Below are 25,939 nucleotides of genomic sequence, written 5' to 3'. Positions count from 1 at the left end.
ATGTGGAAATTTCGCCTATAATGAAGTCAAAATACTAGATTCAGTAGTTATAGAAAGATGTCAGAGGAGTAAATAAAATGCATTTACATATAGGTAACTCACAGAGTCACCTCTTTTTCTGTCCCCTGAGAACCTTTGACAAAAATGTGTATTGATTTTAAGCCATGCAATGGAAGGGTTAATAGGTACAAGTTGCCAAAAACCAGTACTAGCACCACTGAAATTCAAAGATGTAAGTGAGGAAGAAAATGCTACTGGCATGAAGTGAGATACTCTGTAGAATTTCTGTCTTCAGAGAAACATCAAGATGGAAAAGAAGACTCAAAAAGGCAATGCCATTAATACAGAGAAGCAGGCTGAGATGAAAAGGATTATATGCACTTCTCTCCAAGTCTGCCAGCACTTAGGAAGTGCCATTAATTTTAATCATACTTACATTTAATGTCTATAATAGACTCCCCTAAATTAGGATTCTCCTAATGCCCTTGAGGTCTTCTTGGATTTACCCTTAGTGAGGGAAAGCCAACAAAGGCAGATGTATTTCCTGGAGGTGATAACTGCTGATGGGTCATGAGCTAGATCCAAAGCTGTGCATGGGTTGGCTAAAATTCTGCTGAGCAGAGAGCTGGCAGGCTCTCGCGAGCTTCCATCTGAGTGAGTTGCAAACACGTTTCACATCCTTAACTGATCTACAGAAAGGTAACAGGCAAATATTGGTGCAGATAGGGGTAAGAAGGAAGGGAGAATCAGACCTATGCAATCTGGCCATGAGTAAAGTATAAACTAGCTGTAAAGACTAAAATGGAATGTGAAAATGTAAATCCACTGAAAGGTCTCTGAGATTGAAGGCAGCTTTTAGTTACAGTGCACACTCCGCCATGTTTAATTAACTTTACAAATAGAAGTTAGAAAGTGAGAATATGAGGAGCTATACTGGGGCTTTACCAAAAAATGTCCCCTCCTTTATTTACAAGTGTCATGGCATTTTAACTTTGAAACCTCACCTTTGGATCCAACTGCAATTTCACTTGCAGTCTGTGCAATGTCTGTTAAAACTCCAAGCACAGTGTTTCCCAAATTGTGTTCTTTACTGAGTCCCAAAATATATTGCTTGAAAAGAGGATTCCATTGGCTTCAAAAATTTGGGAAATAGATTTGTTATGCACCTTAGTACACTGACGATTGAGAAATTCTAAGGAGGAAAACCCTGGTTTTGTTTAATGCAGCGTTTCTCAAGATTATAAGATGATGGAGACCTTTTGGCCCAAAGTAAATGGTGGAATGAGTAGTGTAAAGGGATCTCCTTGGGGAAATGCAGAGCTGTAGACCTTGAGAACAGCACCCGAGAACCACTGGTATTCATAGAGCTGTAGTCTTCTTGGCTGTGATGTAAGTCGGGTAAGAAAAGCTGGGGGAAGCTCCCTCCCTCATCAACATTTGGGTGATCCCAAACACTATCCTGCTCCAATGAGTCCATGGAAAATGACAGAAGGAATGTCTTTGTGAGGCTGGAAGAGAAAATGGCCCTTTTTTAAAAAAAAATTAAAGTTATTTATTTTCAGCATAACAGTATTCATTATTTTTTCACCACACCTAGTGCTCCATGCAATCTGTGCCCTCTGTAATACCCACCAGCTGGTTCCCCCAACCTCCCACCCCCCACCCCTTTCAAAACCCTCAGGTTGTTTTTCAGAGTCCATAGTCTCTCATGATTCACTTCCCCTTCCAATCTCCCCCAACTCCCTTCTCCTCTCTAACTCCCCATGTCCTCCATGCTATTTGTTATGCTCCACAAATAAGTGAAACCATATGATAATTGACTCTCTCTGCTTGACTTATTTCACTCAGCATAATCTCTTCCAGTCCTGTCCATGTTGCTACAAAAGTTGGGGATTCGTCCTTTCTGATGGAGGCATCATACTCTATAGTGTATATGGACCACATCTTCCTTATCCATTTGTCTGTTGAAGGGCATCTTGGTTCTTTCCATAGTTTGTCTGACGTACAGTTCCCAGCAGGGCTGCAGACCTGGTATTCGGGGTTCTTTGTGAACTGTCACCGTCTCTTATTTGATATTTTCCTGATAGCATCGGGTTATTTGCTTTGCCTAAGGTATATTTGGTAAGTGTTAATTCATTGATCTGTATAGGGTACAAATTGAGAAATGAGAGAGGGGAAGGCTAGCCTAGAAGTTTGTCAATTTTTTATTGATGTATAATTGACATAAAACATAATAGTTTCAGGTATAAAATATAGTGATTTCATATTTGTGTATATAGCAAAATGATCACCGCAGTAAGTCTGGTTAAGATTATCACACAGTTACAATTTATTTTCTTGTGATGAGTACTTTTATGATTTTCTCTCTCAGTAACTTTTAAAAATTTATTTTTTAAAATTAACATAATATAGTATTTGTTTCAAGGGTTCTTTTAGTGGCTTTCAAATCTACAGTTCAGTGTTATCAAGTATAGTCACTGTGCTATATTATATCCCCGTGATATCTATTTTATAACTGGAAATTTGTACCTTTCAAACCACCCCCCTCCCCTGGGTCATCCACCTCTGGCAACCACAGAGTTTGTGCTCTGTATCTATGAGGTCAGTTTTTCTCTGTTTTCTCCTTCTGTTTTGTTTTTAGATTCCACACATAAGTGAGATCTTGGGGTATTTGTCTTTGTCTGACTTATTGCACTTAGAATAAGGCTCTCGAGGTCCAGCCATGTTGCCGTAAATTGCAAGATTTCATTTCTGTTATTTTACAGCTGGATAATATTGCATTATATATCCACCACATTCTTCTGTTGATGGATGTTCAGGCTGTTTCCATTGTCTTGGCTATTGTTAATAGTGCTGCAGTGAAACACAGGGGGGCAGCTATCTTTCCAAATTAGTGTTTGTGTTTTCTTTACATAAATACCCAGAGGTGGAATTGCTGCATCAAACAGTAGTTCTATTTTTGATTTTTTGAGGAACCTGTATACTGCTTTCCGTAGTGGCTACACCATGTTACATTTCTACCAAGAGTGAACAAGGGTTCCCTTATTTCCGCATCCTTGCCAATGCTTGTTATCTCTTATCTTTTTGATACTAGCTATTCGATCAGGTATCAGGTGGTATCATTATGGTTGTGATTTGCATTTCCCTGATGATGGGTGTTGTTGAGCACATTTTTATGTACCTATTGGGCATCTGTATACTTTTTTGAAACAAAAAATAGACAATCCGAATAGACATTTCTTGTCTATTTTTAAAATCTGATGGTTTGGGGTTTGTTTTTTGTTTGTTTGTTTTGCTGTTGAGTTGTATAAGTTCTTCATCTATTTTGGATATTTGCTCCTTACCTGATACACTATTTGCAAATGTTTTCTCCCTTTCTGTAGGTTGCCTTTTCATTTTGTCGATGGCTTTTTTTGCTGTGCAGAAGATTCTTAGTTTGCTGTAGTCCCACTTTGGGTATTTTTACCTTTGGTGTCAAATCCAAAAGAAAAATCACTGCCGACACCAATGTCTAGAAACTTACTGCCTATGGTTTTTTCTAGGGGTTTTATGATTTCAAGTCTTACATTCCAGTCATTAATCCATTTTTAGTCAATTTTTATATATGGCATTCCCAGCACCATTTGAAAGACAAGACTGTTCTTTCCTCATTTTTTGTTCTTGGCTCCTTTGTTGTAACTTAATTGATGGTCAGTGTGTGTGTTTATTTCTGGGCTATCTAGTCTGTGTCATTGATTTATATGTCTGTTTTTATACCAGTACCATAGAGATTTGATTGCTATAGCTTTGTAATACAGTTTGGAATCAAAAGCCTGGTGCCTCCAGCTTTCGTTCTTCTTTCTCAGGATTGGTTTGGTTATTCAGTGTCCTTTGTGGTTCCACACAAATTTTAGGATTGTTTGTTCTATGAAAAAATGCCATTGGGGTTTTGGTAGGAGTTGCATTCAATCTGTAGATTGCTTTGGGTAGTATCAGCATCTTAACACAATTCTTCCAAATGATGAATACAACATGCTTTCATTTACTTGCATCTTTGATTTTTTTTTTTCATTAATGCCTTATAGTTATTAGTGTGTGGGTTTTTCGCTTCCTTGGTTAGGTTTTTTCCTAGGTATTTTTGTGATGCAGTTGTAAATGCAGTTGTTCTCATTTCTCTTTCTGATAGTTCATTACCAGTGTATAAAAACACAACAGATTTCTGTATATTGATTTTGTATCCTGCAACTTTATTAAATTTGTTGATCAGTCCAACAGTTTTAATGAAGTCTTTCAGGCTTTCTGTATATAATGTCATATGCAGACACACTGTCATGTCTACAAATAGTAACCCTTTTACTTCTTCCTTTCCAATTTGGATACCCTTTACTTTTTTCCTTGCTTTTCTTTCTTTCTCGCTCTGGCTAGGACTTAAAATGCTATGTTGAATGAAAGTGACAAGAGTGGACGGAGAGATAACCCCCCCTTTTTTTTTAACCCACTGAGCCACCCAGGCGCCCTCCCTTTTTTTGAGAGAGAGAGAGAGAGAGAGAGAGAGAGAGAGCGCGCGCGCGCGTGCATGTGTCTACGGGTGGGGGAGGGGGTGCAGATGGAGAGAGAGAGAGAGAGAATCTTAAGCAGGCTCCACATCCAACACCAGCCAATCTCATGACCCTGAGACCATGACCTGAGTGAAAACAAGAGTGGGATGCTTAACTGAGCTACCCAGACACCCCTGAGAGAGAAATTTTCGGACCAAATGATGAGCAGAGAGTCACTGTGAGGAGGTGCGATGGGAAGGTTGGGATAGAGAATTGGAGGCAGAGATGGGCTCTGTTCCATGAAAGAGAGCTATGTGCAAAATGACCTCCAAAGGCTGAAGGAGCAGTAAGACTGAAGAAAAAGGCCAGAAAGTCCAGCTTGACAAGAAATGGTTTACTAAGGAGAATTATAGATAGAAGCCTGTCTTGGGTGGCAGCAAGACAGGTAGATCTCCACTGCCTTACCTCCCATAAGACCTGCTTTTATAGTGCTAGAAGCTGTGGAGTAGGTGCTCAGAGACCACACAGGAGGAGAATGTTTGAGAATATGTGAGTGTCTTAGTCATATCTTCAGGGTAGATCAAGGACATTATGCCCCAAGGATATACTTAATGATGTGGATAAATAAAGGAAAGAATGTGGGAGTGGGGCTTCTCTCTAGAAGGTTTTAGGTCTGAGTGGTCATCCTGGAGGATTTGATCAAGATGGCATTAGTCTGGTTCATACAGAACCAAACCATAAAGAGGGAGGAAGACGAGGGAAGGTGAGGGTGTGAAGTTGGACAAGGGCCAGCTCTTCTAGGAGCTGGTAGGCCAAATTAGGAGCTGTAATCATGGGCTGAGCCATGGAAGCCATTTGAAGGTTTTGATCTGGGGAGTGGTATGATAGGATATGCATTTTCAGTGAGTCCTTGAATATCCCTGGACTATAGAGAGTCAAAGTGGATGTCCAGATACTGCCTGCGATTGTTGGAGAAGTCAAATGAGAGATGCTATGGATTAAAGAAGGGAGGTGGCAGTGGAGATGGAGAGAGAAGTGGAGAGTAGAGGGGCCCTGTGGGGTCAAGGGTAAAGGTCAAGTTTATAACTGGTATAAATGAACGGAGAGTGGTGCCATTCATTGAGAAGCGGTCTGGAAGACCAGGTCTAGGGGAAGATCAGGAGTTGGTTTTGACGTTTGGTGAGGGACATTTGGAACTGCTAAGCTGGCAAAGGATACATATGTCTAGACTTAAAATAGGAGGTTCATCTAGTTAGAATGTCCAAGGGTTAATGGCTTACCAATGCTAATTGCAGCCCTGGGTATTAAGGAGATCACCTGTGAGGACAAAGGGAAAGGAACCCAGGTCTATATTAACATCTTAAAGACCTGGTGGAGGAAGATAAGCCAGTAAAGGACATTGAAGAGTGTTAATGCGAGAAGAAAAAGCAGAAACCTGGTAGTTGGTATAGCCAAATGCTGCTTTGGAAGAACTCACTTCAAATTCCAACTAAAGCAGGTCCGTTGGATGAAGTGACAAGGAGGTCATTGTTGGAACTTAGCAAGTACTGTTTTTCTGGAGTGATGGGAATAGACACTAAAATGGAGTCACATCACAGGGAGTAAAGGGAAGTGGAGATGTGGTGAGGACACTTCCTAAAGATGGTTGTTGAAGAGCGAGGCCAGATTCCAGTTCTGATTTTGGTCTCACCTTTGGGATCAACCTCACTTTTATCTGGCCCTCAACTCAGAGAATCAAGGGGGGTCTGTTCCACTCAATGTAGCATGATAGATGTTATTTTTTTTCCCTTGTTCATTCTCATTTTTCTTGTGCCTCTTAAGGCACTCTTGATGGTGGTTCTAGCTTTGAAGACACAGTATGTGTATTTATGGTATTCTATCCCCTTCCCAAATGAAGCCAACTAAATACTTTATGTGGTATTAAAATGAGGGTTCGGACTCACCAAGGTAAGAGTTAACTATCTCCATCTCTCTTGTGGAAACTTTCTAATGAATTCTCAGGGGGAAATTCTGAGTATACTCAGAATTTAGATATAACTTTAAATCTGAATTCCTCTATAAGATACACCCTTACCTTTAATGACTAAGCTCTTAAGTAGGTTAAGTGATCCCAGAGTAGTAAATATTTGAAAGGTAGCTTTGCTTTTTATATCCATTTCCTTTTACCTTACCTTTTTAGCAACTTACTAGTTCAGCCACATTAAAAAAAAAAAAGTTAAATTTTGCTCGACTGTCATACTTTTGTTATCGTTCCCAATAATAACCTCATCCCTCTTCACTCCCTTAAAAGGAAGCAGCTTGAGTCATAGAGCCAGAATATTGGAAAAGTGCCCCAAACACATTTTTGACATTTAGTTTATGACAGAGAAGAGTGATTTGGTATTTGACTCAAGTTGTTCAAGCACATTTGCCTATCAGCGGGCAAAAGCAATTCAGGGCAAATTGAACTACAGATAGTAATCGTACTGATTGAGTCTGTATGCTAATATTAGAGCAAGGACCTGGTGCCGAAAAAGTAGAGGATTATTGGAGTGGGAAAGACAAATGATTCCCTTGTCATTGTTCCAGTTCCAGCAACAGGGGACAGGCATAATATTACGAGTTTGGTGGATTCTTGCAGTCAGAAACAAGAAGTCCTACATAGAGAGAAGGGGAGAGCAACTCTGAATTTTGAGGCAATAGTGAGTCAATGCAGGATTGTTCTGGAGGACTTCTAAAAACTAGTGAGATTTTTCAACACACACACACCTCTAGTGTGACCTGGAAATTTGCAGGGAACTTTCTGGAATAGTAGAATTCAGTGTCCTGAAATTTGATCCAAAGTCAGTTGGACAGTACAAATGCTGGGAGTCATGATGTTAAGTTTCTGTAAGAAAAGAATTTTCCCCCTTTCTTAGTTTTAAACCTTCTCTTGTAGCTACCTTCACAGAGCATATTTATGTCCAAGAAAACTAATGTAATTAAACTAATTGAAGTGAGTGGGATATTCCGAAAGGGAAAGTTGAAAAACCATTTTTCACTAGAGCTGTGTTTACAGAAGCACACAATTACCGGAAGTCCCCTTTGGCCTAGCATGTTAATCCATTGTAAGAGTGTATCTGGGGTGTATAATGAACAAATGTAGAAAATACTGGTTACATACTTTTCCTTAATATGTGTGTGCACTGAAGCTGTGAGATCGGAGAAAGCCAGCTGGGATAGAGGCCTCCTGTCCCCATGCCTGTCATTTGGTGCCTAACACAATTCGAGGCTATTTTTTTTTCCATGTGCAGGAATCTGAATTCAGAGCAGTTAGTCAGGCTGGGTAGGGTTGGTTTAGCTTTCTGAGCCTCTGTCTCCTGATCTGCAAAATGGGGGGGCAGATTGGATGTGCTTGCAGATCCTACCCAACACACCCTGTGTAACCTTCCCCCCTTGAGTGGGGGGCAGAGCTAGTGTATGATGGGATAGCACTCTCAGAATCCAAGTTATCTTATAGAGCAGAAGGGATCTTGCAGATGTCATTAAGATTCTTCATTAGTTACCTCTGAGCTCATCAGGAGGGAGATTGTCCTTGGTGGGCCTAACCTAATCAGGTGAGCCCTTAACTGGGCTGGGCCCTCCCTGAAAGAAGAGATTTGAAGTGAGAACAGCCATGTTGTGAACTTACTATTAAGCAAAGACGTGGGAGTGACTCTAGGAGTTGAGAGCAATCCATGGCTGATAGCCAGCAAAAACTTGAGGACCCTAGTACAGCCCCCGGAAAAGGGATTCTGCCAACAACCTGAAGGCACCTGGAAGTAGATCTTGATCCAGTTGAGCCTCCAGGGAGGATGCAGTTGGGTGACAGCATCGTTGTAGTGTTGTAAGACCTTGAGCCAAGAACAACACAGCCCTGCTGTGCCAGGCTTGACACACGCAAACCATGAGATAATTTGTGTTGGTTTTCAGATGGTAGATTTGTGGTCATTTGTTACATGGAAACAGAAAACTTAAATGCTCTGATTTAATTGAACACAAGACTCCTTGAGGTCACTAGACTGGCTGAGACAACTGTGAGCCACACGGGTAGGAGAGGCCCTTCTCTGGAATGCTAGATAAACCTCTGACAAGGCTGACGGTACAAGCCAGAACCCTCCATCCAGGTAAATAGTACATTGACCTGTAGGTTTCGAACCTTTTTCAAGGTATGGTCCGTAGCTTAGAACCAAGAAACTTACTTTTCCAGCCAAGGGTCTTGAGCGGCAATTGTGTCTTGTCATCTCTGCTTCTCTTTAAGTAGTTTATGTTCTCCTTTCCCGTCCTGCTGTTTGGTAAAGTTCTCAGATCTATTCTCTGAACATTTTAAGCTATTACTCGGACAGGCTCTGGGTGGTTGTACAACAGATAGGCATTAGACCTGGGGGACTAGTTCAGGCTCTTGGCTTTGAAGGCAACTAGCCACATGACCTTGGGCCAGAGAACTATTTCTCTGGCCCTGGGTTTCCTTCTGTGTAAAACAGAAGACCTTATTTTGTATTCCCAGACTGCTGAGGACAAGGAGTGTGGACCAGCTGCTAGAGTTTCAAGAACCACTCAAATTCTCCCTTTAGAAAGACTTGGAAATGTGCACCTATTTTGCCCCTCTGGATCAAGGAGATGTTCCTCAATATTCTTGCCTGTTGTCTCAAATACTTTGACATGTGTAGATCATCATATATATATATATATATTTTTTGCATGGCAGGGGACACCAGTGGGTACGGACAGGAAGAGAATCTTTAGACAATACAGGGAGGTAATTTTATTCGTGGAAGGACAAAATTACAAAGATGTGGAAGAGTATGTAATATTTTTATTGAATTGTTACAAATTCAAGGGAAACTTAGGGATGGACTATTGCAAGATCAGTTCCGTGTGTGTGTGTGTGTGTGTGTGTTGTTTTGAAGGGGTGTGGGTGATGTGGTGGAAGGAAACATCTGAAGTATTTTTTGGAAGGGATACTCCTTCAGAGGATTCAAAGCCGCCAGTCATCATTACCCTTCTAAAGCGTGCCCCTTGACCTGGGCACTAGAATTAAGAGTGGGGTAGCAAGAAGGCAAGGGTAGGAGTACAGAGGAGGAAAACGTTTGGAGAACTGATGATTGTCTTTGAACGAGGTGGGATATTCAGTAAGATCAACCCAAGTGTGGAAGGTTCTAGGAAGATGGGATGGAAGGTGGTAGGGGCAAGAGCAGCAAAAGCAAGGCCAGCCTTTCCAGGGCTGCTTTAAGTGCATTCTTTTCCCTCCTTGTCACACTCGTCCTGCAGAGTGGCACTAGGCTTATCAGCCTCAGAGACCAGGAAACTGAGGCCCAAGGAAGCCAATCCCCATTGCTGTGAGGCAGCAGGTGGCACAGAGGGCAGCTGCACCCAGCTAGCCTGACTGCGGAGCCCTCGCTCCTAACCACCTTGGCCTCCAGTGCAACAGATGGGACACCTTCCATTCTGTCTTCCCCGGGTGGGGAGAGAAAGGGAGCCCAGTGCTTCTGGGGGCTGATTTTGTTCAGACATCAAGGACTTTGACTTGTTGGTGAAAACTTAGGGAACAAAGCAGACGATGGTTGTAAAGGAACCAGCCCTTCCTTAGCTGGAACTTTCCTCGTGGGAGCTTTTGTTTCCTAGAAAATTGTATCTTTTAGGAAAGCAGGGCATGTCCTCACAGTCCTAGGTAGATGTGCTCCTTCTTGTAGGTCACCATTTTGTCTTTGTTGTAGTTCTGTTCTGAATTTCTCTCATCATTTTGTGTTTTCACTTCCTTTTCAGTTTAGAAGATGGGTCTGTCCTATTCATTCTATTTTTTTATGGAGTGGTAGCGGCCACGTGGGGGTTATCTTCCAGGGGGGAGGGGACCCCACCAATAATCCTCAGGGCCCCCCTAACCACATCCACGAGACCCAGGAGCCAGGTAGGGCTGTCTCTCCACAGCCTGCTTCCTGCTGGTTCCTGTCAGGCAGGAAGGTGTACTAGGACTGAGAGGACGTTGGGTGGTTCTGGCTCATGTGGGGCAGCCTAGAGAAGGTTCCATGACAGAGCTTGTGGTCCTGACATTGAGTCCAGTGTTACAGAGAGCTCTACTGAAGAGTAGCCTGATCCTGACCCGGGTTGAGGAGAAATGGGACACCCGAAGGACAGGTTCACCCGATAACACAACTGTAATTCTGGAAGCTCACGGCACTGTCCTTATAAAAATGCAAAGCAGGTCCAAAAGAAATTAATGTGATATTTGAAAGGTCAGAGTGTGCCTGAACATTGATTTTAAGATGCTTTATCAATTAGAGACCAGAGGTTTTTCCTGATGATATTTATTTCATAAATGTAATTATTTTTCTAAAACATATTAAAATAGAAAACATGTTCTTTTGATCAATTATACAAAGAAAATACCAATATAGTAATAAAAATACTGAAAATATATGAAAAGCACCAGAATATTAGAGAAATTACACTGGCAACAATTCTAGGAATATTTTTTTTTTTTTTTTGCAATTGTACAATAAAGTGCTATTAAATCCAGTCAAAATTAGTGGCAAGATATAAAAACAGTTATGGTATTATTATGAAATTTGAGGCTAGGTTTAACCGCAACTGCATTTTTAGGCTACTTTCAGATCAAGCTAATGATAATTTATTAATGTTTTTGTGGAAAGTCTATTAATTTCCATTCTCAAGTGAAAACAATCTAAATCTCGGTGTTGATCCTTGGTAATTTGCTCATGAATAGCCAATGACAAGATAAAAAAATAAAATTATCATCAGAGTCCTTAGTAATAATCGTACAAAGTGTGATGAAATAAGAGACAGAAGAAAATCGAATGTAAATATGTGATTAGTTAAGACAAGACCAAAAGTTTAGAAGCCTTTGATTTTATGGTTAATTTTCAGTCATCTTGCATAATCACACTGAATTGACACACAAACATTAACAAGATAGGTTATTCAATTGAACCTGCCAGACATCGGGGAAGAACAACTTAGTGAGTTAATGTCATTTTCACTGGAAACATTAAAGGGACACTGTTAGGACAGCACGCTTCCAATTCTGACCAGTGAGTTCCTCATGTCTTTGCTGAGGAACAGAAAACATACACAGATACTTTGGGGTTAGAAGCTAGGCAGGCCGGGGATGTGACACAGAAGGGGACACCACTGTGCACACACACAGAAAGATACTATGGCCAGTACTTAGGGTGTACTGAAGTCACTTTCACGTCTGGAGTTGGCAAACTGCAACAGAAAAACCCAAATTAAGACAAAGCATCAGACCAGTGTCCTTTTAAGGTTTTATTTCTAGGCCATTTTTGAGGGGACTCTCTGGAATCCTCCGCTTCTCCAGATGAAAGCTGCCCACACCACACTTTAGAAGAGAACATTCTCCAAGCATGGCTCCATCAAAACTCAACATTTATTTAACAGGCAGACTCATTTTTTCTTTCATAGCAAGTAGATTTTACAAGTGAACCAACACGGACTGAAACTGGCTGCATGAATGAGAAAACCAACTAATTTCCTCCACCTCTGCAGTCCTGCGAGCTGTATCCTCTCAGGGATTACCCCTGGGATTACCGTGACAAGGGGAGAGGATCCAGCAAGCCCATCAGCCCCACTCTGGAGGTGATCCAAGTGGACCATGATTCTACTTTTCACTCAGAAATGGACACTTGACAGTTGAGTTTCAATTTTTTCCCCCTCAACGCTTCTAGGTCCTCTAGTCTTTGTCAAGTTTCCTTCTTGTGGCTGATTCTACCAAGGAACTGAAATGTAAATGAACTTGGTTTGCCTCTCAAAAACTAACTTTTCAAAGAAATTTTAACTTGCTTAGAAAAGAGGGTGTAGGTGGTTCAGGGTTGGGAGTAGGCCTTTCTAACAACTGAAGCAAACGGGTCAGTGTCCAGCCACCGTAAGCAAGGTGACACCGAGTAAAAAAGACTGGGAAGTGCGACCAAAAGGACTTTACTTCTCCATGCCGCCGACAGAATGCAAGGAAAACCCAACCCGACTTAGTTTCCCAAATTCTACCTAAATGTGAGTGTTCATTAAAAAGTCCGAGATTAATAAAAGGCAGACTTTAAGTTAAGGAAGACAGATAAGAAACAAAGGCTACAGGTGGTTTGGCATTAAATAGTTTTACATACCCGAAGAATATTGACTAGCATCTGGAAGTAATTTTCAAAATTACAAAGTCATGTTTACAGAAATTACTCTGTATAAGTATGGTTTTTTTCAATATACATGTTCTATATACATAGTATAGAAAAGCTAGTAAGTCGGCTCAGCTATAATGATTTTGTCATTTAAAAAAAAGCAGATGACATTTATTGGCTGCGACAAAGCTTGCTACGTACACTTTTGAGTTCAGCTAATGTATATATATAACAAAACTTTAGAAGTCTTCAAAGGGAAAAAATAAATTATATCTAATGTATTAATTTACACACGGCTGTGCCTTGACTGGGCTGCCTCTAGCTGTAGTCTCTCCTAACAAATGTCTCCAGTGTTTCCTTATTCGAACAGACTTTATTTTGAAGATACGTATTTGTCCCCCTCTAAGTGTTGCACATTTCCTTTCAGGAAGCACAGATGTGCGACACTTTCAGTAGCATGAAGTTCTGGGTCTTTTTCCAGCTAATGATCGAGAGAGCCATGTTTCCTACTTGAGTGCCACTTCTTTAACTGTACAACAAATAGAAGAAAGAGATGACGAAAGCAAGCAAGAGCATTGTTAAGGAAAGCAGCAGCTGCTGGAACCAGATACAACGCTGAACTTGGTCTTCAAGCTTCCTATTGCTTTCTAGTAAACGATTGAGCTACGGAGGGAAAAAAGGATGAGAGATTGGTATCAGTAAAACAGCACATGAATCATGGGCATGACAAACAGGAATATTAGAAATCCAAACATTTACAGGATGGGGTCCATCTGTTCTAAGCAGCTGGGAGCTGGAAACGCAACGAGGGGTTACATTTGTTTGGTGAACAGCTGTGTGCCTGCTTACTCTTGTTTGGGAAAGGTCGGCTTTTCCAGTGGAGAAGGAGCAAGCAAAGCAAGTCCTTTTCTGGAGGCTCTGAAACCAGCTACGCAGAAAAAGAGCCCCTCCATCTTTTTCAAGTTGAAATGGTACCCCTCTCATGAGCTCCGATTCTTTGGCGCCCCCCAAGGCACCATACACCTTGTCCAAATTAAAATGGCCAGAGCTTTTCAAAAGTTAATGCATCTCCAAAAGGAACTCACCACTATGCCAGAGATCTTCCTTATATCGGTGGGGAAAAAGTGGATTTCTAACACCGGTTAGCATTACCAACTCTGTTTTAGTTAGGGAGAAAGAACACTTACTTGTAGATAAAGATCTTCACTGATTTTATCGGACATGGCAAGGGCACCGTCTTTCAATGTCAGAGTGGTTGGTTTACTGCTCTCGACAATATGGCATCTTAACCTATGAAAATCCAAAGGACACAGAACTTATTAAAATTTTTAATGAAATTTTTTTTATTAAAGTAAACTATAATGTGAGAGAAGTCAAACACAGAAGTTGATGGAACCGAGATGAAAGTACTCCTGCTTCTGCCCCAGACACACGTCTAGTGGACCTACCTCAGAAGGGGAGCCTGGCTAGCCGCCCCCAAATACGCTTCCCTGACTTAAGGATTATCTGGGGCTGCTTATTGTTTAAGAAACAGCAGGCCGGAGAACGTTTTGAAAACCTTTTGTCAGGGTCCTTGACCTCAATAAGGGAAGTAAATGTCCCCCTGTAAGGTGTCTTCCTCTCCCTGCCAGGACGAGGGGATGACCGAGATCTCTAAGAACTCTTAATGGAGAAGGGACCAATTAACATCCCAACCACCTTACCCTTGCTGACCGTGATCTTCCTGACAGCCCCCCATAACGCACTCCCTTACCCCCAACCTCTTGTCTTGAGCTGGAGATGGTATTTAAGGTGGTGTCTTGGGCCACTTTGGGGATTTTTCCTGTATTCCTAGGTCTCTCCCATATATACAGGAGGTACACCTGGTATTAAACTTCTGCTTTTCTATTAATCTTTTATTACAGGGGGTGGGGCCTCAGCCAAGAACCGAGCACGGGAGACGAAACACTCTTTTTCCTCTCCTCTATTTTGGCAGCCTATGCTGGGACCTGCTGGGACACCGTACTCGCCTGGGAGCCTACAGATTGGAGCCTGGAAAACTGGCAGAGGCCGGCGAAGGTAAGAATTCTTACCTAAGCCCGCTTTCCTGGATCTACTCTCTGGTGCCAGGTGGAGAGAGAAGGGTCAAAATTTGACCTTGTCCCTTCCTTTCCAAATTTAGATGAGCAGAAGAAAATAGGTCAAATGAGGTCTTCCTTTCGTCTTGCTCTGGGTCTTGAGAGCTTGGCTTTGGGAACAGCGAGAATATTCTTTTTGGTCTCTGTCAGCTGGAGGGTGCATATGTACACAGGTGTGTGGCAGCGAGTAGAACAGGCCGGGGATCTGAGGCACTAAGGGACAGGCAGCATCCTCTCCGTCCGGCTGTGCCAGCTCTCAGGGCAGTTTGTCCTTAGGGGCCCCAGTCCTCTCAGCTTTTGTGGTCACTAGGTCTGGAAAAGTCCAATCCAGTAAGTCCTTCCCTGATGATGCAGATAAGAGGGTCTCAGGCCTCTCACATTCTTGTGGAAAACTGGAGATTAGCATCTTCGCTGGACCATTCTTACTACTTGGGGCAAGGGAGGTCTTTGCTTTCTTATGCTAACTCCGGGGGTCCTGTGACGTTGGCATCTTTGGCAGCTTTGGCACCATCTCTGGGGATGCCTCTTGTGTCTGTGGTTAAACCACAGAATGGCCTATTGGCTTGAGTCACGAGAGAGATTAATAGAAGAGCCTACTTGTCAATGCCACATGATGGATCTTTTGAGTTGGAAGAGCTTCTCAAAAACACTCTGAGAGAGCCCTCACCCTCAACAACGGTCTTACTGCTATCTCTGGAAATACCAAGTTGAAAGGAGAATATGAAGGAGTCTGGCCCCTAGCCTGAGGGCCTCCCTTAGAGGACATTATGAAGTTCTTTTCACCTCCATGTTCAGAAGATCGGTACCAAACATAGAGAAGAGGTACACGGATGAGTAGCCACTCACTCACCACTCACAGGGACCGCGACTGGCCGCGAAGGGTTGTTCTTCCCACCCATGATTACACTGTAGTTGTCAGACAAGCCAATTAGCTCCCCTGTGGAAGACTGTCCTCACTGACAACATGAGCAGAATTTCTCCTAGGCCCTCCTACAAATGTTCAGGAAATAGACTGGCTGAAGGCCCATGTTTGGGAGCTGTTAGAAGCAATAGTACAGGTTCCCTCCCCTCTTAAAGGCCTTTGTGGAATACTTTTAAAAAGTTTATATCAAGTATTCCACAAAGGCCTTTAAGGGGGGAAAAAAAACTTTTTAAATGCAACACTGAAGCCATTCAAAGTCCATGTAACCTTACCAAAGCTGAAACCTCCCCCAGTCTTCTCAAAATACCTGTAGGTACTGTAAAAGCTCAGGATGTTGGAAACAGAACTGTCCTGTGCTTAAGAAAAAAGAAGGAACACAAACAAATTACTTTAGACATCTGATGATAGGCAAATAGATATCCCCGGAATTCCTAGGAAAAAAAAAATCCTGGACACTTACTCTGTGCCTTTGAGGGACAGATTTTCTACCCTATCTTCTCTAGGACCTGACTGCTACCTCTCTTAAATACAGATGTTAGGGAAGGGATTTTCACTGGAAGGAGAAAAGGGAGTTAATTTGGTATTTTGGCAAATGAAAAAACAAAACAAGCTTTTAGTCACCTGAGCGAGTAAACGGATTCCAACTGCCAGAGAAACACAATCTAAACCTAAATGTTCTTTTATATAAACTAGTGGGTTTTATGTTATTGTGCCTGATTAATGGCTAAAATTTTAGAGCTATAGCTAAAAGGTCTCTGTCTGCATGTTTGTGTGTGTCTACATATGTATGTTATAGCCGTGTAATATTTTTCCAATGCGGGATGGTATTGCAGAAACGAATTTGTAAAAGTGCTCTTTGACTGGCTTAAAGGAAAATAAGCATTTATCAAACTAAGTATTCCTAAACCTCTTAGAAATATAGAAACTAACCTAAGTGTCTTTCAAGTTCATGTGATATAGATTAATCCTAGGTAAAATAAAAGCTAAGTTTCTTGGTTTAATTAAAATAGGCATGTCTTCAAAGTTATCAGTATTAGATGTAATGTAGACAGGCAACTTTTTTTCTTCTGGCGTTTACCTGCTCTAAAAGATTCATGTTATGTCGGTTACGTAATTTGCCAGCATGAAAAACAGCCTGGGATGCTGGCTGACCGATGTTTCACGAAGCTGGCATGAGTATTCAAGCATAATTGTTGGAAGCAAGTGATTTAGACATAAGCTGGTAAACGTTTTTAGGTGAAGTCTACTTAAAAACAGGTTCTCCAATCTGCTTGGTAACTCGAAACTTTAGTTTTGCTAAGTTAAACGGGAAATTCACGGACTGACTAGATTGTTTCCAAGTAAGATGAAATACTGAAACATTAATTACTGAACATTGGTTTATCTACTTTTGGCTTCTTACTACAGAGGAACTACAAATACTGAGTCAGTTAGTAAACATATCTTGTGCCACACTGAAAAACTGTACTGTGGGGAAGGATATGCTTCTAGAAATTACATATTCATAGATTTACCAATCTACAGAATGCTGGTGTTAACAGATCACAATTGCTTACCACTTAGTTGTCACTAGAAACGATGGGTTCTAAGGGTTAAGAATTCTAATTCATGTATGTAATTACTAGAAATAATAGAAACAACTAACTCCATGTGCAGCGAAAATAGAATGTGTTTTTGGCCGAGGAAAGGTATGAAATACGGACATGTATTTTCGTTAAGTGGAATGAAAGTAATTTTCTCCTACATCAAAGCTGGTTATTTCAGAATAGGGAAGATAATAAAGGACAAACTAAATGCATATAGGCAGTTGGAAAGAAAGAAAATTTTACTTTGTGTAGTTGAGCTGGCTAAAACGGAATGAATTTGTTATAAAGGTTATACAAATAAGCTTCCGTATCAGTAGTGTACTTATGTAAAACTAAAAATTAATTTCATCTGCTAAAAGGACAACCTTTTCTTCGACTATCAGTCAGCTACTGATAAGAGATTGCAAAAGGCTTTTCTTGGTAGCTTTTAAGTAATCTGCCTAGAAAGCAAAGATGGGGTGTTTTATGAGAATAATTTCCTGTGCTCAACGTTATCTTCATCAATAGCTCAGCTCTTTGAATCTTTAGAAGACGATTTCCCCATGTTTTACTCACAACTCTGCAACTTTCTGTATTTGCCTTTGATATTTTATCGTCACTATGGTTAAATGGACAAGTATTATTTCATGATGATGATCCCATTTAGTCAGTTGTCTAAAACCTTCTGATGTTTTTGACAACCCCCAGCTCAAATTCTAAATGAAGACTTTTTTGACCTTGATCTATCTCTGAAATTTTTCCAAGGGCCACTGGAACATGTACAAAGATTTGTTCTCTCTTCTTATAAAAAGAGATATAAAACTCATTAGACTTATTTGCTGTGTTAAATTACATGGGTAGCACTGTCAGATAAGTGATACTACATACCTTCTTCAGATTATATTTGTATAGATATATTATTATCGTAAGTGTTCCAGAAATTGTATAAAATTCCTAGAAATCGGATATATCCTGGAATAACGTTATGGTTTGTAACTCCAGTTAGTATCTACACTGCTGTATGTCACAGAAATAAACAAATTTCCTTGTTAGAAGCATTACAATGAACTCTCATCAGAGCTGTAACAATGGCCATTTTTAAGCCTTTTTGTCACTTAAGAGAAGCTATGGTTTGACTCCGATCCTTTTGCAAATGTGCTTCATGTTCAGAGATTCATGGAAAGGACTCTGACAAGTACTCCAGAGAACAGGTTTCTAATAACTTTCAGATCATAAAACTGAACTGGGCAAGAACTTCCAGAACTAATAAAAAAGGAGGATTCAAACAGACCAGGAATGAATAACATGCAGTTGAATGAACTGATGACTGTACTTTTTTTTTTTTTACTGATGGTTCTTTAATGTTTGGTTTTTTCCCAGATTTAAGCTATCTATGTTTTTTCTTTTCTCCTAAGCTATCTATGATTGACCGCAATTTCGTAAACTATACATTTATGAGCAGAACTGAAACTTCCTCCAAAATTCAGAAACTTAGTATTCTTTCGTGGAAACAGTTGTTTTGTTTTTGCATAAGCACCTGTTCTTGTTGTATTAGGACACAACTGGAAGCATGGTTGTATTACCAAGGCTTTGACTGTAATGTCATATTTGAAAATAATACGCATAAAACCAAGTATGACCAGCCAACTTTAAGGAACTAAGGTTGACTTGGAAAGGAAAAATGGACCCGCAACCTTGCTTATAGGATTTTGGACAGCCTTACCAGGTGAGTAAGGTAGGTCTCTTACCTTGGCCGGCTCAGGGTCTTCGAGAAGACAGGAAGACCGTAAGGTAATAACCTTACCCTTGTTTACTGAGCTTTTCTTGATAACCTCTCCTAACTGGCTCCCCTGTCCCCTGCCACTTTTCTTTTGTCTTTTGCTGGAGATGGTATTTAAGGTGGGAAGAGACAAAATTATTTTCCCTTCCCTACCTCTTCTTCTTAATGTATGTATAATAACACAAGCAATTATAGATACCGCTCCATAACTCAGGGCCATTTTTTTTTGTGTTCCGTAGACTTCATCGCATCTTACTACTTGAAGGAAACCACCCTTTCTAGATGGGAATCGGTGCTGTATCTGGGCCTTCCGTACCAAACCACCGAGGCTCCCTCTGTGAGATAAGTCACCCTCTCCTGACTTACAGAAGACCAAACCAGGAGGAATGGATTAAAAAAAAAAAAAAAAAAAAAAAAACCCAAACCCGCTTCTGAGGGACTGTCTGATAAGAACTTCAAAGTAATATCTGTCTTTTATACCAGTGTTACTTACTTATTCTTTCCATTTGTTTTCATAGCCATGACTTTGAGAAAAAAGAACTCTTGATAAGGGGTAAGTAGACCCTGTTACGATATGGACATGTAGATATGTAACTATTCCATCTAAAAACAAGTCAAGCCCACCACGAGCCTTAATGTGTATCTGTGTTCCTTCCTTTTTCTGGACTAAAACTGATCCCTACCTTGGCTTGAGTGAAACTCCCGAGAAAGCTGAAGGGACAGGACCCGTCATTGACAGACCTGCGCCAAAGAGACCCTTTGTCAACACCACATTCTTCCTTCCGCCAAGAAGCCAAACCTCTAGGATCGTCTCCTCGCACTGATTTCTTGAAAACCTGGCTCCTGCCAACTGAAAATGCTCCCTCTGCTGTCAGTGATGGCCTCTGTGAGGTCACCAATGGCCACTGCTCACACCTCCTCCCTCTTGGCAGGATGGCAGTACTTACTGGCACTGGTCTCTTCCTAGACTTGGAGAACACAGCTCACCTACCGGTTTCCCTCCTGAGTCCCTGCTCGACCGTCTTCCTCTGGCCACCAACTATACCTCCAGGCTGGGGTAACTGAAATGAAACTGGTCTTCCCAGGCCCACGCCTATCCTCCTCCGGTCTGTGAACAAGCCTGCAGTGATCCTGACAAAGGTGAATCGGGTCCGGCTGCCGCTCTCCCGTGGGTCTCACCATGGCGACCGAGCTCCTCCTCTGGGCCCTGCCTGCCTCTCCAGCTTTCTTCTTACCCTGGATCCTTTCACCTGTGTGTGCCAGCTGCATCTGCATTTTTAAAATTCCTTTTGAAGAATTCACTCGGCCACGACCATTACAAGGTTTCCCAGCTTCTCATTTATCAAGGAGGACAAAGAACTACCTACCTCCTAGGGTCATTTGAATGACGGAGTGAATAAATCAGAGTAAAGCACTTAGAACGGCGCAGGCTGGCAGCACGAGCTATGCGTGTTAACTCAATATCACGCTTTCACCTCTGCCTAGAGTCTGTTTTCAACACGGCCCCCCGAATAAGCCCTTAAAAAAAGAAAAAGCCAAATCACTTCCTGACTCTGCTTATTACCAACTGATAGATTTTCCTCTCAAAATCAGACGTCCTCACTCTGGTTACCTACTGCTTCTTTGACCTCATCTCCACACTGTCTCCCTCAGCCCCCCTGACTAGATTCAAGCTACATTTACCTCCTTGCTGGAACTTACACAGGCCAAGCACATTCCTGTTTCAGTTGTGGTTCCTTCTACATGGAAAGCACTTTTTCCGGTTATTGATGTGGCTTACTCTCTCGTACCCTTCAGGTCCTACAAAAACTACCCACCATCGAGAATCCTCTATCTAGGCACTATTGACATTTTGAGCCAGTTCCTTGTCTTGGGGGATGTTTAGCAGCGTCTCTGGTCTCTAACTGCTGGATGCCACAGTCCCCCAGTGCCCAACTGTGATCATGAACAGCATTCCCAAACACTGAAGAGTGGCCCCCTGGGAGGCAGAATGGGTACACTCCAAAATAAAACCACCTCACAGGCTTTTCCTCCTAATGTATCGAAGGAATTTTTCCATTGCATGACATATGGATTTACCACACTATTTTGTATAGCTACAGATTCAAGTGCATTTTCCTGTTACTTTACTGGGGGTCATTAGGTTCGTTCTTTCCCATTTTTCACTAGTACAAACAATGCTGCAACACACACATTCTAGTACCCAAGACAAGTGTGCCTACAAAGGAACTGCTGGGACAGAGCGATCTAGGTTTGTAATTCTGACACATCCAGATTCTTGGACTGGCCTGGAAGCAAGTCTATTAGCGAGCTCCTGGAGAAACTGCACTCACCTTCACCTGGGCACCCCAGAGCTCTGTAGAGCTTGAGGTCACCCCAGAAGCCTAAATGTCTGCCAAATGTGAGAAGAAAGAGACCCCTGCCTGTCCATGCAGGCAGTTCTCTCTCTCTGATTCTTCCCATCACATTTGAGAGTCTGTGAGTGAAAAGCATACCTATGCTCCATCACTTTGTTTCTGGGAACTTCTTTCCAGAACTGAGTCAATTCTGCTGGGCCCGTGCCGGATGACTGTTCCATTTCTGCAGCCATTATCAAAAAACGGTCTTGGGCAGAGACTGTTAAACCTGTATTCCAAAAGGATAACTTACTATATAACTTATTATATAAACAAGAACGTTTACAAAGGGTTGGACACAGGGTTTAAGGCATTATATTCTTTTTTTTTTTTTTTTTTTTTTTAAAGATTTTATTTATTTATTTGACAGAGAGAAATCACAAGTAGATGGAGAGGCAGGCAGAGAGAGAGAGAGAGGGAAGCAGGCTCCCTGCTGAGCAGAGAGCCTGATGCGGGACTCGATCCCAGGACCCTGAGATCATGACCTGAGCCGAAGGCAGCGGCTTAACCCACTGAGCCACCCAGGCGCCCCAAGGCATTATATTCTTGAACACAATGGAAAAATAGTGTGGAAGTACCTTAAAGAAAATATTTTTCTAGAAAGGGGGACTTTCTAAAAAATTCAATTTAAACTGGCATCAGTTTCAATAAACAACTTTAGGGGCACAGGGGGGTGGTGTCAGTTGGATAAGCATCTGCCATTGGCTCAGGTCACGATCTCAGGGTTCTGGGATCCAGTCCTGCACTGGGCTCCCTGTTTCTCCCTCTCTCTACCTGCTGCTCCCCCTGCTTATGCTTGCTCTCTCTGTCAGAGAAATACAGTATTTACAAAAATTTTAACGAGACCCATGGACCTATCTCATTTTACACATGAGAAAAGAGATGCCTAGAGTGCAATGAGGTGACTTGTTGACAGCTGATTTCTAGATTCTAGTCTGGCTCTACTAATCCCCCCAGCCCAGGTACCCCCCCCCCCCCCCGCACACCCTCTGAGGCCATCAGGCCACCACTCACCCCCGTGGGGAGACACAACTATATCAACTGATGCACCAGGGTCACAGCTGCTGTTGCTCGGCTTGACTCTGTATTTTTCTGGAGCAGTTGTTCTCACCTGTTTGTAATTACAATTATATTTACAATTATGCATTTATAATTACAATTATACTAGTCCTATAGTAACTAGTAACATAAGAAAAGTGCTTCTTGGGGGTAAATGGCTTAAAAATGAGATGGAAAAAGTTAACAGTTAATAAAAGTCTACAAAACAACCACGGTGGTTAGGCATAGAATGGATCTTTCCCCATCAACAGGAAAACAGTATCTCAGTCTAGTCTCACTTAGCCTTCCTTTTAAATTAAAAAAAAAAAAAATCTATGAAATATCTTGTGTCTGGTGATTTCTTAACTTTAATGCAAATTAAAAATTAAAAAAACCTGTGGACAAGGACATGTGTTAATAGCATTCATACATTAAAACACATTAGATATTCAAAGAACATCCAGAACATCTTAGTGGTTAAATTAAAAAGATTTAAGGAAATAACACTTACATTATGGGGCAGTGGTAAACTCAATCATTGGGTTAGTATCTAGTATAAAGTACATTCCAAACTATATCACACTCGGGGGAAAATGCACTTTTGATTTTAGAGTTTTATTTTTCACCGTTAATATGAATTATCTATATAATGAGTGATTTTCCTTGGCTTTTTATTTACCACAAACATTAAGGCCTGGAATTAATTTGGACATTAGCCTATTACAGCTCATTAAAGATTGAGATACATATCCAGGGGAAAACTGTAGATAAGCTATGCCATGTGGTTAAAACTAGAAGGCAGTATAACATGCCTAAAAGAAGGCAGTATAACATGCCTAAAAATGTCATTAAAAGGGGCGCCTGGGTGGCTCAGTGGGTTAAAGCCTCTGCTTTCGGCTCAGGTCATGATCCTGGGGTCCTGGGATCGAGCCCCGCATCGGGCTCTCTGCTCAGCTGGGAGCCTGCTTCCTCCTCTCTCTCTGCCTGCCTCTCTGCCTACTTGTGATCTTTCTCTGTCGAATAAATAAAATCTTTAAAAAAAAAAAAAATGTCATTAAAACACTGTGCAAATTAAAAAATTCTCAATTGTTCAATTAAACTGTCTGAAATCACTTCCCAGATCAGATTTCCACATAGAATTTATATCCTTCTGATATTTACCTTAAAAGCTACGATGTTTTTTGTTACATTTGTCAACACTATTAAAGTTTTCTTCTCTCCAGATTCTGTACTTCCAAAATACAGTTCTTCTGCTGGGCTAGGTGGTGACAAAAATACAAGGCATTTGTATTATTCAGAACAAACGACAATCTAATCATTAGCTGGAAGGAAAGTATTTGGTTAATATTTGCTGCTCATTTGTATAAAGAGATTTCATCAAGAAAGAAAAGATTACAAAGCAACTACCTGATCTATTTTGTGTTTTAATCTTACTAATTGATTGCATGCTATTTAAAAGTCCTGTGGTTTCCCCCAAGAATCAAAAGCAAACTAGGAAAAGGAAAGGAGAGAGAATTAGGAATATTATAAATTAGCCTATAATCAGCACCATCTTAAGGTGCATTTAAACTCTTCCGAAGGTTACAGATAATCAAAACAAAGAAGAAACTGCTGCTGCAACTTTAATTATAAAGAGATTAGATGGGGGCATAATTTTCTACTCCAACAGAGAAAAGCGTAACTTAAAACGGAAGATCATTAGAGATGTATTTAAGTCACAGAATAATTCCTTATGTAATTACTTAATAAAAACAGCTTTTTCTAAGTATTATGGAATACAAAAAACCCAAAAATAAAATTTGGGGTGGGAAGTAATGGTTAAGCAGTAAAATCAGTGAACCTTTGTCAAAATGCAAATTTTACTATTACTGGCCCTGGTAGTACTCACGACCTAAAAGAAAAACTAAAAGACTGAAGCAAATTTTGTGTAGTTTAATTACATTAGTCGAACTATATATCCGGTGCCTCCAAACAATGGGCAGAACTGTTTTTTTGTTTTAGATAAGAAGGTGAATTCTTTAGACTGGCCTTCACTTCAAACTATATATTTAAGTAGATTTGTTTTATATCAGGAATGTCTACATATATCAGAGCCATTCATCTGGAGGACACACATTTTTAAAGATGTGTTTTCTGAGGAGGGCTTTGCCCAACTCTGGACAAGACAAATTAGCATGCTGGCTTCCTTCCTTTTAGAACCCAATCGGAAATAGACCACAGAAAAGAGAAGAAGGTCACGAATCTCAAAACCGCTCTCAGTAACCAGCTCAAAAGTCTTGAGACATAGTGGGGAGACAGATGCTGGTGGAGGTGGGTCCATGTGCCGGTGCAGGAGAAGTGCTGTGACCTGCAGCCCTACTCTGGCTCTACTCTGGCTTTCTCCCTAGGCAGCTCTTCCAGCCAACCCTTCACACTGGTAAGCTGAGACCTATGGTTTTGACAGGCTTCCAATGGAAAAACAGTGTGTAATTCCTCAACCAGTAAAGGGAAAAATGGAAAACAAATTTCACAGGGGGGAAACTGGCAAAGAAAAACCAGGACCAGCAGAATATGCATACGTTGTCCCCCTCCTCGTCACTCCCCATAAACACACATAGATGGTAGAGATAAATCCAAATATAACAGTAATCAAAAATGTGTAAACAAACCAGATTTCTCAATTAGAATTTTAGGTTTTTAAAAAGTCTAGCTGTACTGTTTGTAAGAGTCATACTTAAAACACAGAGATTTCAAGTAATGGATGGGAAATGATACATTAGATCATCACTAAGAAAAGTTGGTTATAGCAGTATTAACACAAAGCCATACAGATTTACCAATGAAGAGAATCAGTAGTGAGAAAGAGATCTTTACATAATGGTTAATTACAAACAACCCTGAATCTTAGATTGAGTAACCCAGAAACAAAAATAGAGATGTACTGAAATCTGGCTTTGGTAAAACACCTATTTTCCTAGTTCAGCTTTAGCTTTTAGAAGATCAAACTGATAAAGGGTTAGTTCAATGCCATTTCTGGCATCCTTGAACCTATGCAAGCCAAAGAGTACCAGTAAAATGAGAAAAAATATGTGTCATTCAGATTAACCCTTAATATATGAATATTCATTTTTATTACCTGGTGTGAAATGAGGGCCCTTTAAACACATTTAATAGAATAAAGAACAAAAAGGTAGCTACAATATCTACGATGACTGGAAACCAAGGTGAGTCTCTGGATAACTTTTAATTTTGTATTTCCACAGTTCGAAAAATAGTACAGGAGTTTTCTTAATTTTGCAATTCCTTCAAGATAATCAAGACAGGTTATAAAAGCATAGCTAATAAAATCAACTATGATTACCTGATGTGTAATAAAGGCCCTTTAAACACACTCAATGGTTTTTTGAAAGCTTTCATTTTGGAATCAACCTTTTCATTTTCTTCTGCTTTGGAAGTATGTTCAGTTAGGTTAATCTAAAGACCA

General features: G+C 40.9%; 1 protein-coding gene across 2 annotated transcripts in view; it reads right to left on the bottom strand.

Moving 5' to 3' along the window:
• Nucleotides 1-10,787: 10,787 nt before the first annotated feature.
• The window catches only part of MOSPD2 (motile sperm domain containing 2), a 61,815-nt gene continuing 46,663 nt past the window's right edge, over nt 10,788-25,939 (bottom strand). The window contains exons 10-15 of one of the 2 annotated variants that reach the window (XM_059157565.1): nt 25,817-25,929; nt 23,638-23,734; nt 22,453-22,549; nt 21,538-21,667; nt 13,846-13,948; nt 10,788-11,741 (exon numbers count right to left, since the gene is read on the bottom strand). In XM_059157565.1, the coding sequence (XP_059013548.1) occupies nt 11,700-11,741; nt 13,846-13,948; nt 21,538-21,667; nt 22,453-22,549; nt 23,638-23,734; nt 25,817-25,929 (582 nt within the window). In that variant the 3' untranslated portion in view covers nt 10,788-11,699. Of the gene's footprint in view, nt 11,742-11,783; nt 13,322-13,845; nt 13,949-21,537; nt 21,668-22,452; nt 22,550-23,637; nt 23,735-25,816; nt 25,930-25,939 lie in introns of those variants that run through there. The other variant, XM_059157563.1, reaches the window with a different exon arrangement.

The sequence above is a fragment of the Mustela lutreola genome, chromosome X, assembly GCF_030435805.1.
Source record: "Mustela lutreola isolate mMusLut2 chromosome X, mMusLut2.pri, whole genome shotgun sequence".
Taxonomy (NCBI): Eukaryota; Metazoa; Chordata; class Mammalia; order Carnivora; family Mustelidae; genus Mustela; species Mustela lutreola.
The sequence above is the reverse complement of the archived record's forward strand: the minus strand, read 5'-3'. Positions and strand labels throughout refer to the sequence as shown.